This window comes from Sander vitreus, chromosome 2 (genome assembly GCF_031162955.1).
Source record: "Sander vitreus isolate 19-12246 chromosome 2, sanVit1, whole genome shotgun sequence".
Lineage (NCBI taxonomy): Eukaryota > Metazoa > Chordata > Actinopteri > Perciformes > Percidae > Sander > Sander vitreus.
Genome location: NC_135856.1, coordinates 16875340 through 16887675, shown reverse-complemented (window position 1 = coordinate 16887675; position 12336 = coordinate 16875340). Strand labels below are relative to the sequence as shown.

At 38.9% G+C, this 12336-nt stretch overlaps 1 protein-coding gene across 4 annotated transcripts in view; it reads left to right on the top strand.

Moving 5' to 3' along the window:
• Positions 1-12336, top strand: part of rab11fip4b (RAB11 family interacting protein 4 (class II) b) — a 47776-nt gene that overhangs the window by 22848 nt on the left and 12592 nt on the right. For all 4 annotated transcript variants that reach the window (XM_078280781.1, XM_078280772.1, XM_078280764.1 and 1 more), the window contains 3 exons: positions 8216-8466; positions 9004-9189; positions 11104-11238. In XM_078280781.1, coding sequence (XP_078136907.1) covers positions 8249-8466; positions 9004-9189; positions 11104-11238 — 539 coding nt within the window. In that variant the 5' untranslated portion in view covers positions 8216-8248. The remainder of the gene's footprint in view (positions 1-8215; positions 8467-9003; positions 9190-11103; positions 11239-12336) is intronic.

Here is a 12336-nt window from a genome sequence, read left to right as displayed (position 1 = left end):
GTTTTCTGAACCACAATTATCCTTTGTTGCAGCCCCAGTGGTCTGTATTATGCTGTCTGTAGCAGGGTTAAAAAGGAAGCACTTGGTTTGACTTCTGTGGGTGAATGCATACTTCCTTGTTTTGATGTGAAGCAGTAGTGCTTTTTGTTCAAGCATATGGTGTAAGCAGTTGTCAAACACTTAATAGTTCAGAACAGGTGGTTGGTACGCAGAGAGCAAATAAACTAATAAACCTACGCACACCAGCCTACTTGTGATAGTTTCTCTTAATTACACTTCAGTGTGTCACTTATGCTGTTTGGCTTATATTTGGATTTTAAAACACTTGTCCACACAAACATTTAGCTTTCTTTTTAATGTCTCTCTCTCTCAAGCATTGGTAACCATGTGTACAGGGATATACAGAAGTACAAGAATAGCTCTTTGGTTTAACTTTTAGACCAGATTGTGCCTTTTTTCTGATATCACACATCGCACACTGACACACACACACCCCCACATGTAGAGCATTGACTGAATGTTGTGCAGTAGTCAGCAGGATACAATCATTGCTTTGCTTGCAGCTTTGTGATCTTCAAGTACTGGAGCTAAATTGTTTTGTCATGTTCTTGGCGATTTTTTTTCTTCGTAATAACAGATTTGCGGTTTAAGCATTAATTCACACACATTGTAATAGAACAGTCATAATCACTCATAATCAAGATGTATTTTAAGTTCTCCTTGTTTAATGGGCCTACTGTATACGTAAACCCACACACACCCGCACTTACATGGAAACGTTCTGCTCTTGTCCTAAACCATAGTCTGAATGTTGATCTTCACTCTAAATCCAAATGTTCACCTTAAAATACCCCCTTGATAAAATATCCTCGTCTTTCTAATTTCCAACGCCATTTTAGTTTTGTTCAAGAAATTCAGACATGCAACAGAAACACAGGCTCTCACAATGTTTCACCTGTTGGGGTTTTGTGCATGTAACTTACTGGGTTTCATTGAGAATACCTCCACAAAGTCTCCAGTGTACTGCTCCAGTCCCTCCCTACATTGTCCTTTGTCCAGCGCAACATTCCTAGTAATCCAAGCAGCTACATGTTTAGACTCAGGTGGAAACAAATGTGTGTGTTTGTAATGCTTTTATATATTTGTAGTTGTGTGTGTCAAGCTTCAAGCGTTAATGTTTTACTTACAGTTTTGATGTAAAGAGGGAGGAGGGGAGGGTTTCTCACATTGGGGAGTCTCAGGTGTTTTTGTTCAGCATTTCAGATGGACAAGTGTGTGTGTGTGTGTGTGTGTGTGTGTGTGTGTGTGTGTGTGTGTGTGTGTGTGTGTGTGTGTGTGTGTGTGTGTGTCTCATTTGCTAATAGTTTCACTCAGTGTTGGCCTAACAAAATGTTCATGGAATATGAGTCATTACTTCCTCTTTGTGTAATGTGTGAGGGTGTGCATGCATAGGAAGAGTATTGCTTACCAAAAGAGCTGAATAATACAGACATGTAGGCAGAAACATGCACATACACACAGAGTGTTTATGCTGCTATGTATTTTGCTAGAGTGGTATTAAAGCAATGATCATCACTCAACAACTGAAGACTATTTAAAGGTAATATCTCTACATTAGCAATGGGTTATTGATTTCATGAAAAATTCATCCCTTGATTATTTTCTTGATTAATTGCTTATTTGTCTAAGAAATGTCAGCAAATCGTGGGAATTGCAATCACGATTTCCCAGAGCCCAAGCTGACATCTTCAAACAAACAGTTCAAAAACCCAAAATATTCCATTTAATATTGAATATGTCAGAGAAAATCCCCACATCTGAGAAGCTGTAACCAGTAAATGTTTGACGTCTTTGCTTGAAAGAAATACTCAAGTGATTGGTCAATCAAAATAATCGACTAATCGTTTCAGTTTTTGTGTACACATTTGTGATTTAGAATATTCTGTAAAGCCTCTTACGCTCGCCTGTCCCGGAGCTTCTGCGATCTGAGGCTCAGAATGACAAAAGCATCCACAGGTAACAGTCACAGCGCTAAATATCAAAGCAGAAGCATTAAATGATTCACTTTATAGGGGAATATTTTTGTGGTGGCAGCACTTGAGGCGCTAAGGGCTTAGAAGAATGGGGAGAAAGAGAGTAAGAGAGGATGAAATAAACAGAGAGAGCAAAGCCTCTGCAGAGAAACTCATCTTATCTCTGGAGCTCGCTCAGACAAACACAAGCAGAGAGACTGCTGTTCTTTCTCTCCCTTCTCTGTCTCTTTCTCTCTCAATTTGCTTTATTGGCATGACAAAAAAAATACATCTGTGTTGTCACAGCATAAGAACAAACACATGTATTAAACAGCAACAAGGAGCACATCTGATATAATAATTACAACAGGATAATTATGATATAATTGCAGATACTAAACAAATTCTGTGCATGTCATTCAAAGGGACTCCTCCTTACTCGCTCTCCTTCTCCCTCATTCTTTTTTCTCTAACTGATCCATCCTCTATATTCCCCCCCCCCCTTTTCCAGTTTCTATACTGCTGACTCACACTATATTAAAGCTTCAGTGTGGATTGATCCAGTTGTCAGTTCATGCACCTGCACATCCAATTCCTCCCCACACTTATGTAGCACCCCATCTCTGTTTGGTCTTCTGTTGTCTTTTGCACAACACTTGTTTTGCATGATTGTACAGCAACAAGATAGTTACTGTCTAGCTAGTTATACAACAAATAGGCGACAGAAACAACACCTTTTTTAAAACCCTATGAGCTGTATAATTCTTTCAATCTAGCTTTGCTGAAATGACAAACCACATAAATATTTTTAGAGGATGGTCCTCAATGGAGAAGATCAGCTCACTTAAAGCTGTATAAGAGTGCTAGAGGGGAAATGCTTTAACTTTTCAAATGCAGAACATTTGTAATTGATAAAATATCTCATGCAGATCAACTTGCATCAAGAATTCTTTTGATTATTATGTCTTTTATTGATATTTATGGTATTATCTGCTGCATTCTTTGTTTGCTAATTGAGTTTTTATGTAAAATTTTGTAAAAGTTGGAAAACGAGTTTATGATAAATACGTGAAACTAAATTAGACACGTGGTGGGAATCTCACTCTTGGCAGCATTTTCAGCTGAGAAAATAAGATATTCAGGTTGTACCACTCTTTCTCAGGCAAGTCCAAAGCCATCTTCTCCCTCTTTTTCCATTTAGATCAATAGGGCTATGGCCGGAAGGGCAGATTAATGATTTGTTCAGCACTAAACTGGTATTGACTCTATAGCACTCAGCATAGACTAAAGGGGTGTGAGGAGGAGTGGATCTTTTTAATGACCGCTGTTTACAATGCTGCTGTTGTCAAACCTGACTTAATGACTTAGAGATTCAACACTAACCTTAAATTAATTGGTGTGTGTGTGTGTGTGTGTGTGTGTGTGTGTGTGTGTGTGTGTGTGTGTGTGTGGTCAGTAAAGTTGACTCTGGTTCTAATTGTGGAAAAAAGGAGGTGTCAAAGTGAAGACAATGAAGAGAAAGAAACAAAATGAACTTGTACTTTTACTTTTTCAGAAGATGAATATACATTTTCTTTTTTCTACAATCGTCTACATCTACCAAATTGAACAACTAATTTTACCCATGCCCTCTAGAACGACACATAGTACATTATACATTCAGTTTCACATTTCATTCTAAGAAAGAGACTCATCCTAAGAACTGTTGGTGCGTGTATGTCCATGAGGAATTTGCATCATGTATTTGAATAGTTAATGATTTGACTGCAGGTCACCTCAGAAGAAATAAGATTGAGCAGGAGGACTTTGTGATAAACTTTTAGTGTATCTCTGAATGCATGTTTGCCTCCCCCCCACACACACACACACACACACACACACTGCCTGTCAGTCTCCCTAGCAACTGTATTGTAGCAGTAATTGCAAAACAATAGCATAATTTGCGTCTCACAATATTCAGTAGGCCTATACAGTGTTGCTCAACAACTGCAGCATGACAAATACATTACTCAATGTTTTTGAGTTTCAGGGCTGTGTCAACATGGTGTGATTGGTAGTCATCATTCATGTTACATAGACTTCCATCTATGCACTGCTGAAAAACTTATGTCGCTGCCAAGCCCACCTGAAAGCTAATTAGGAGGTCAAATTATTTTCCAGTTCCTTCAAAAAGATTTCCAAAGTTGAGGCACATGTGTTGCACAGATGTATAGCAATGCCTGTTGTTGTTGTTGTTGTTTTTTTCTTTAAAGTTTGTCTTAGTGGTCTCTGGACTTCTTTTTTGCTCTACCATCTGTCTCTTATTTTTTCCACATTTGGTGATCTCTCTCTCTCTCTCTCTCTCTCTCTCTCTTCAGTAGAGAAGTGACATTGATCCTTTATTGTCTGTCCCTTTATCTCTATTCTTTTCAGTTTTTACATTTCTATTGCAGCTGCAGTGGATGTAAATAATACATTTTTCCCAGAGAGCCTGGCTTTGTTAGAGCTTCTTCTTTACTCTGTATCATACATAAGTATTCATGCCGCACGAACTAACAGCCTAGATTTTCCAGGTACAGTTAACAATCCCTGTATCTATACTGAAGGTGTGTGACTTGTATTTTCCTAGACAATGTTGACAGTTGAGTACTCATTAAGCCACCCATACATGACATGTAATAAATTACCTAACAACTCTGTCACATGTTAGTAATCCAGTGATGATTGAGAATGTGTAGAAGCTCATCTTTAAACACAACACCTGGGCGGGGCTCTGCTAAGGGGTTAGTTGGATAGAGAGAACATTCACATACGGCTAGTAGTTGTTGTTGTTAACATGCATACAGCCAGATACAGTATACACATATATATATATATATATATATATATATATATATATATATATATATATATATATATATATATATATAATTTGTATTGTTTTAAAAAAAAAACACATCACCAGACTCAAATGGACCACAAACGCACAACAAAGGTCTGTTCACTCAAATTCACTGAATTTCTCATTTCAGAAAAAGGATAAAATGTTTTGTCTTCTTCATCTCTCCATCTTTTTCTTCTCTGACATTAGCCTCACCTGGGAGAGTGAGGAGAGAAGTAGGGAATATAGGATGTCTGTATTTAACTAGGTCATACCCTGCAGCAATAGACTCACAGAGACATCAGAAATATTTTCCTGTTTTATTTAAAAAAAATGAAAAAAGCATGCAAGCAGCATGCTGTACAGAGTAATGCTATAAGGCTGCATAGTTGTTTTTTTTGTTTTTTTTACATCTGTTCTGACACTATGCTTTTATAATCCGTGGACATTATAAAGAAGCAATGTATCTGTAAATTCTCATTCAGCTAATACAGTTCTGTAATGCACCCATTAGAATCTTGATATTTCGTATACATTTTAACTATAAGGCATTTATCTGAATTGAGCCTGTTTTTACTGTATTTAAAAAAAAAATGCTACTGATGTGTTAATACCATCCTGCAAAACAATTGCACTAGCATATAAAATAGATGTTGGTATAATACATTAGGAGTTCTGCCAAACACTGAAAGTCTTACACACTCATAGATTTATTCACCTGCTGAAACCTGTTAAAAAACATCAATAACAGAGCTTTGGCCCATTCAAACATGTAACGGTGATAAAAGTCCTCCTTAGACCAAACAGTGACGTGAAGGTGTGTCGGGTTTCAGGCAGAGCCGCTGCAGTTAAAAGCACAGCAGATTTTGGTGTCGGTTCAAAGCCATTGGCAGGTTGGATGCTGTTTGGCAGGTTTGTGCTCCGGGGAATCAAGCAACTCAAATCTCATGTTTTGGCGGTCACAGCCCCCAGGCTGTTCTGGAGCAGGCGAATACAGAGAGAGGCATACTGTAAAAACACACACACACACACACACACAGAGTAAGTCAAAGAATGCTGACGCGTTCACCTGAGCAGAGAAAAATGAAAGCTCTTTAAATACTTTGATATTATTAACTACAGCCTCTACTAGGTATTGTATTATTGTAGCATGGGCATGATGTAGTTAATGAAAATGAAGGTATAAATAACAATATCAACTAGAAAAGGTGTTACTCTGCCAATGAAGCGATAATTTAATGTAAATGTATTGCATAAGCAGGATTTGTCATCTTTTCAACCCTTATTGAGAAGTTTAGTTATGTATTTTGACTGGTTCTTCTACCATTATTTGTTTATATTAGGTGAGCTAGCACTACATATGAAAATACCTCTTCGTCTCTCTTCCGCAGATCGAGCGCGACAGGTGTCAAACTTCCCTGCTGTGTTTGCTTGTTCATTTCTTCAAATTGTTGTGGTGGACGACAGTGGCATCACACTGTTTATTTTTTCTGCTGCAGGGGAAAAAGGAGACTGGTCTAAGGAATGCTAAAGAGATCTCTGTCCTTCGTTTTATTCTCGTGACTCAGCTCCAGACCCCATAGTGACTCTTTGTAACAGTGCAGAGCCTCAGTTTAGAGGTTCAATGGGTACTTGTTGTACACAGGCATGCAGGTTTGTGTGTGTGTTTGGCTGTGTATGGGATAGGGATGTAAACCAATATTGATATATTATTTGGATATGTACACATAATTGGCTCTAAACACTTGCAGTAATATTAGTTATTTACAGACCATCTCAATTTTGACTCATATTTTCACACTGTCAAAAAGCTCTGTTTCCACTATTAACAGTCATTTTGGACTTGCTTCTTTTTTGAAAGTCAGAATCCAATACAAGTCGTGACTTATTTGATTATTTAGGTACATGGTTACATTTTTGTTATAGATACAGACTTTTACACACACTAGACATTTTCTAACAGCTTTTTGGTGTAGGCCCTCCCTGCTCATGTCTGGTATACATTTGACTACATATAGTTTTGTGACATAAATACAGATAGTAGCTTTGTGTTGCATCCTTTATTTAGACACCTCCTGTATCTTTCTTCACAGCTCTCTCACTCTCTCGTCTAATCTCGCCCTCACACTGTGCTGCAATTTCTTTTGCATTCCTTCTTGGCTTTGTTCCTTATGCCCCCTTTTTCTTCTCCATGCTTGTCAGCTGTGTTTTTCTCTTCTATGCTTATTCTTCCTCCCCACCTCCATCCATACCGCCACCCATGCCTTTTCACTCCCTCTCCACCTTTCTGTCACTCACTACCTAACATTTTACTCACCCTGCTCTCTCTCCCTCCTGTCTGATCACCTCCTCCTTCATGCTCTCAGCTGTTCAGTCACGCTGAGATAAGTCCTTGTTCTCTGTTGCATTTGACGAGATTTGAGCCGTTGAAGAGTGAAACTAGATGGAGCGGGACCTGTGACCTTTGACCTGTTGCCCTTTCACCTTTTCTAGCCCTCCAGACCCCCCTATGTGAACTTAAGACCATTCCCACAGTGAAGGAATGTACTAAATGGGAAATCCAGCCTAACACACAATCCACAAGTGTTAATACTTGCAAACAACCATGATTTGTGAGCAGCTCTCCTAAAACTAAAAACTAATTAATACCATTTTAATGAATTTAAAAGGACTTCCATTGTCTAAAAATTATACATTTCTAAGATGTTTGGATGTATTTTGGAGAGACATGAACATTTCTCCACCGTTTGGCTGTCGCTGATATAATACAAGATCTGAAACAGTTTTCATTAGAACATTTTTTGAACATAATTTAAAAGTTATTTGAATTATTTGCTCGTATGCCTACAGGTGAGTTAGCTGATTTGTTATGTACTGTATAACTACTAAATAATTTGTGATAGTTTTTTTTACTCTGTATTTCTTTACATTTTGTTGAACCTGCACCATAACAAGTCATGCTGCATAAGCTGCTAGCAGTTCATGTTTGCACTATAACCATGGATTTACAAACAGAAATCACTGTTTAAGAAAACATCTTAACATGATGGTCACGAGGCAAGCCCTGACGTCATATGGAGTGTCTTTTTTGTTTTGTTTAAATGAAGTGGATTTATGTTTGCTTGCAATATAAAAAATTGGTAACGGAAATAACGCTATCAGTGCAAAGAGTCAGTTGTGGTTGCAAGATTTTCACTAAGAAGGATTTGGCAACATCACTGTGATCCCAAAAACAGCCTCAATCAATCTCTGTTTCTGCAGGCAAGTGTCTGTAAATGGGTGTATGAACTCCCTCTCACCCTCCTTCCCCTCCATCTTTGCCTTTCTTCCCATCATGCTCCAGGGTGGTGAGGAGGAGCGGCTTTGTCCGGTCATCATGTGCACACGGGCCTATCCTGACCCCGTCCCTGAGCGCCAGCTGTTTCCAGGAGAGGTGGAGGAGCCTGAGGAAGAGGTTGCAGACGAGGCCAGGGAGAGGGAATCAGACAGAGACAGTGCAGTGGAAAGCACCCAAGGGTCAGACACCTCTGACGGGCTGATCAGACCTGGAGACAAGGAAGACGCACTGGGGGATCTCTTTTTCTCTGGGGAGAAGTAAGCGTTGTTCCATCTTTTTTTTACTACTGCTTTACTGTCTGTCTCACTGTCTCTAAATCATACTTCAGTCCACATTCAATGATGCTCCTTGTTCCAGTGCTGCATATAGTAAAGAGCTTCATTCATGGGGACAGATGTCTGTTTGTTTTCACCTAATGGTCATCACTGCTGTTTTCTCAATCAGACTATCAGACTAAAATTCTCTGTCAGACTAAAAATATAAAAACAATATTTTCAAATAAAGGCCAAAGTCCTATATTCACAGTAGCACCTCTCTCCACTACTTCTTCTGTAAAATGTATCAACAGTTGATATTTTGGGGAAAATATATCCTCTGAACTCAAATAAAAGTACAAGATACCAGGGGCTACTTTGTAATCATTCATCATCATTACTTTCAGATCAAAATCTGAAACACATTCTGTAATTCTACTATTACTTATGGAGTGCCTTTTGTTTTAATTCACCACTCAAAATGAAGATAATGAATGTAGAGTGTAAGTAAGTATGACATCCCCCCCTCTTTTTCCTCAGGTGTGGTCAGACCAGCGTCTCAGTGACCTCTGACCTATCAACACGTTCCTCCGCTTCTCTGAACGAGGAGCAGTTTGAGGACTACGGAGAGGGGGAGGAACCGGACTTCACTCCCAGCAGCCCCTGCCCGGAAGACGAGACTCGGACCAACGGGTACTCTGACCTCGGCTCATCTGTTCCCTCTAGGTAAGAGAGAGTTAGAGAGAGATATATTGTGAGACATTGTTCTTCATGTTTAAATGCTGAGGTGACATTAGTAAGGTACTGGAATAAAGTGCAATTTTGGTATCGGCACTGAACTTCAACATTGTATACCATAACCACCAAAATGATCCATTAATGAAGCCTCTGAAAAACGCCACCTTGTGCCACCTAACCTTAAATGTTGACCATCTTCGTCATAACAGTGCACATTCATGTTCTAGGTGCTATTTAACACAGTGAAATCTAAATATGAAACAGGTGTGGATATTGTTTAGACTGTCATCTACTACCTACGAGACAAGATGGATTACGATCAAGTGGCTTACCACCCGTGCCAATAATTTCCATATTGACACTAGAATGTTTTATATGCAAATATTGTGGAATGGTCAACATGGTGGCAGCGTGCATTTTTTGTGTCGCGACCACAATAAAAGTCAAACATTTGGATTTTAAAACGCATGGTTTAGGTTTATCCCCTAGTTCCTCCAAAGAAACATTTTTCTGTTAAATCCTCTCTCAAACTCTCAACGTTTTTGCTTCTTACCCAAGTTAGCTTGTTGCAAAAGTAATAGGAACTCTGCACACGCCAATTGTGTAGCTAAGTGGATCACAGTTGATGACCTTGTGTACTGATGGCCTACTTCAGTTCAAAATTAGCATCTTGTTGTTTTGGGCGTGACAGGGAGTGATTTGGAGAAAGTACAGAGGCAAGGTCAAGGTAGTTACTGCAAAAATAGCCTTAATTAGCCTATTAATTGCTATAATTATTATTCAGCTTTCTTGACGAATCATAGCATTCTTCCCAGGCCCAGTGGCAAGTGTTTGGTGGCCGTGCAGATAATTATACATTTCACCTGTGCCTAGGCTTCTTTGCTGTTTGTTGAAGGTTAAGTTATGATAAAGACATTGACCAGTTTCTGTAGACACAACTCTGTTAGATATTATGGACTTGAGGCTCCACTCTGCTGAATCATTACTTGACTCATATTATTCTGAGTCTTGACTGTAGAAGTGTACTTCTTGCCCTTAAGGCCACATTAATATTCATTAAAGGCTTGTGTTTAATGGGATTAAGTCTCCCGGGCTGATAGAGTGGCAATACTGCTCCATGCTCCTTCCACGCATACCAAGCAGGCAAAACTCACCAAATGGAGTTGGCATGGAGATTTAAATTCAAAATGAGGCCCAGATTTACAAGAAGTCTTAGACAACTCAGCATGGGAAAGAAGTTTGAATAACTAAAGTACAAAGTGGGTTGAAGGTACACTCGCACATTCTGGTATCCTGCTAAACCCCAAAAATAATTTTGAGGGTGAGATTTTGAGAACTAAATAATGGGATTTGGGGGAGTTATTGGAAGCTATTATGAAATCAGGGTACATGTATGCATTATGGCTTCTCCTTATTTTGGCAAATATCTGGTAATGAGTCATTGTTTTGCTGTCTTGCTTTAAGCGTCGGCACCTTCACAACATACTGTAACACAATAAACTAAGACAAGATTGCAAGTTACATTTCTGGATCTAAGTATAATTATTCCAAACAAAGTGCTGTTACTGAGTTCCTTTGTAGCTGGATTTGTCTTAGAAAATATGGACCATCTCATAGATGGTCAGAACTTTATTCTTTCTCTCCTTCTCAATCTTTGACATCTCTTTCTCTCTATTTCAGTTTCAACTTGTATTGCTGTTATTATATAGCGGATAGCCAAATCCATTTTCTAGGAGTCTTGGCACAGGCTACATGGTTTTATATCACCCTCACTTCTCTACACACTCAAATGGTCATATATTCCCACATGCTCTCATAATCTTAGCCAGTTGAATTTCAAACGAGTCTTTCTCAGTGTATTGACAGATTAAAAACTGCATTTGTCTCTGTGTGTGTTTACAGTGCGGGCCAGACTCCTCGCAAGGTGCATCAGCATTACACCGGTGAACTGATGGATGTCTACTGTTCTCAGTGCAGCAAAAAGGTCAACCTGCTAAATGACCTGGAGGTTCGCCTCAAAAACCTCAAGGCTAACAGGTAGGACACACATATGCACACTGTACAAACAAACACACACAACACACAACACACTGTTACACAAGATCTACACCCACCAAATACCAGTTGTTAGTACAACGTCAATAAAAAATAACTTTGTGAGCTATTTCTACACTGTTCTTTCCTTCCCTCAACCCTTTCCAGCTGACCACCACATTCTTATTCTGACTGTAAACCTAATATAACTCTGCATGGTGAAATACAGTATACTGTAGCAGAAATACAGTACCTGCTAATTAATTAATTATCCCAGCAGGTCATTTTTAGACACAGCCATGATATATTAAAAGACAATAACTTAATTATTAATGACAGGAACTATACACCACGCTGTTTTAATGTGAGACAGAAACAAATGTCAGCTACTGTATTATGTGTATTGTACAGGATACACACAGAGGGATTTGAAGTGTATTGGTCCACTCACATTGGACTGGTGAGGTTGACTCAGAGGTCACTGTTTGCTTTGTGTGCTCTTCTTTAGTATCATTTAATAAGAGTATGTTTTAAGTGTTTCCCCTCCTGTTTCATGCACAGACAAACACATTATTATCATTCACATGTACACACACACACACACACACACACACACACACACACACAAGCACACACACAAACACTAATTGATTGTTATATAAGGCTGTCACTCCTGTGCTTACCTCATCAACCATTGTAATAGGGAATCTATTATTGGAAACCTAATCTGTGGTGACACAAGTGTGCACACACACACACACACACACACACACACACACACACACACACACACACACAGATACATACATATAGTTATTTGATACACTGAATGTTGTACAATATTTTTTTGGAATATTGTGTGAACTGTGAAGTCACTTTTTTCTATGTAACTTGGACTCAAAGCTGACTCTGCAGGATTTCTCCCCAGAGAGGAACGGCTCTATAATCGAACATGTCTCTGCTTGTCATCTCTTTGCTTTCCTCTTATGAATAATGAAAGAGGAGTTAGAGAATGAAAATAAATTGATTGGAAAAATTACTTTGAATGGAGTGAGCTCATAGAAAGTGGATACAGACTGAATAGGATGGTGGTAGGAATGG